At 42.0% G+C, this 283-nt stretch overlaps 1 protein-coding gene across 1 annotated transcript in view; it reads left to right on the forward strand.

The window, feature by feature from the left end:
- LOC119585835 (major facilitator superfamily domain-containing protein 6-like) overlaps positions 1 to 283 on the forward strand; it is a gene marked incomplete at its 3' end in the record, with an annotated part of 10,744 nt that overhangs the window by 8,094 nt on the left and 2,367 nt on the right. The window contains 1 exon segment of the mRNA XM_037934566.1: positions 55 to 199. Within this exon segment, the coding sequence (XP_037790494.1) occupies positions 55 to 199 (145 nt within the window).

Here is a 283-nt window from a genome sequence, read left to right on the forward strand (position 1 = left end):
AGGTAATCAACCACCACATAATTACCTAAACCTATCACATTTCCCCTCCTTCAGGCTTAACACTCACTGTGGGATCCCTCGTTGGCTTGCCAGTTATGTTCATCGCAGACACAGTGATTCACAAACTCGGACGTGCGACTATATTTGCCATGTCCTTCTTCTCATACTCCGTCAGACTTATCGGTTATTCGTACATCAGGTAGGCAAAGCATAGACCTTATTGCTTTATTGCGTAATGTTAATGTTTTGGGTAATTCTGTATACTGAGAAGGTTTAAGTATCG

Source organism: Penaeus monodon, chromosome 20 (assembly GCF_015228065.2).
Source record: "Penaeus monodon isolate SGIC_2016 chromosome 20, NSTDA_Pmon_1, whole genome shotgun sequence".
In the NCBI taxonomy this organism is placed as follows: Eukaryota; Metazoa; Arthropoda; class Malacostraca; order Decapoda; family Penaeidae; genus Penaeus; species Penaeus monodon.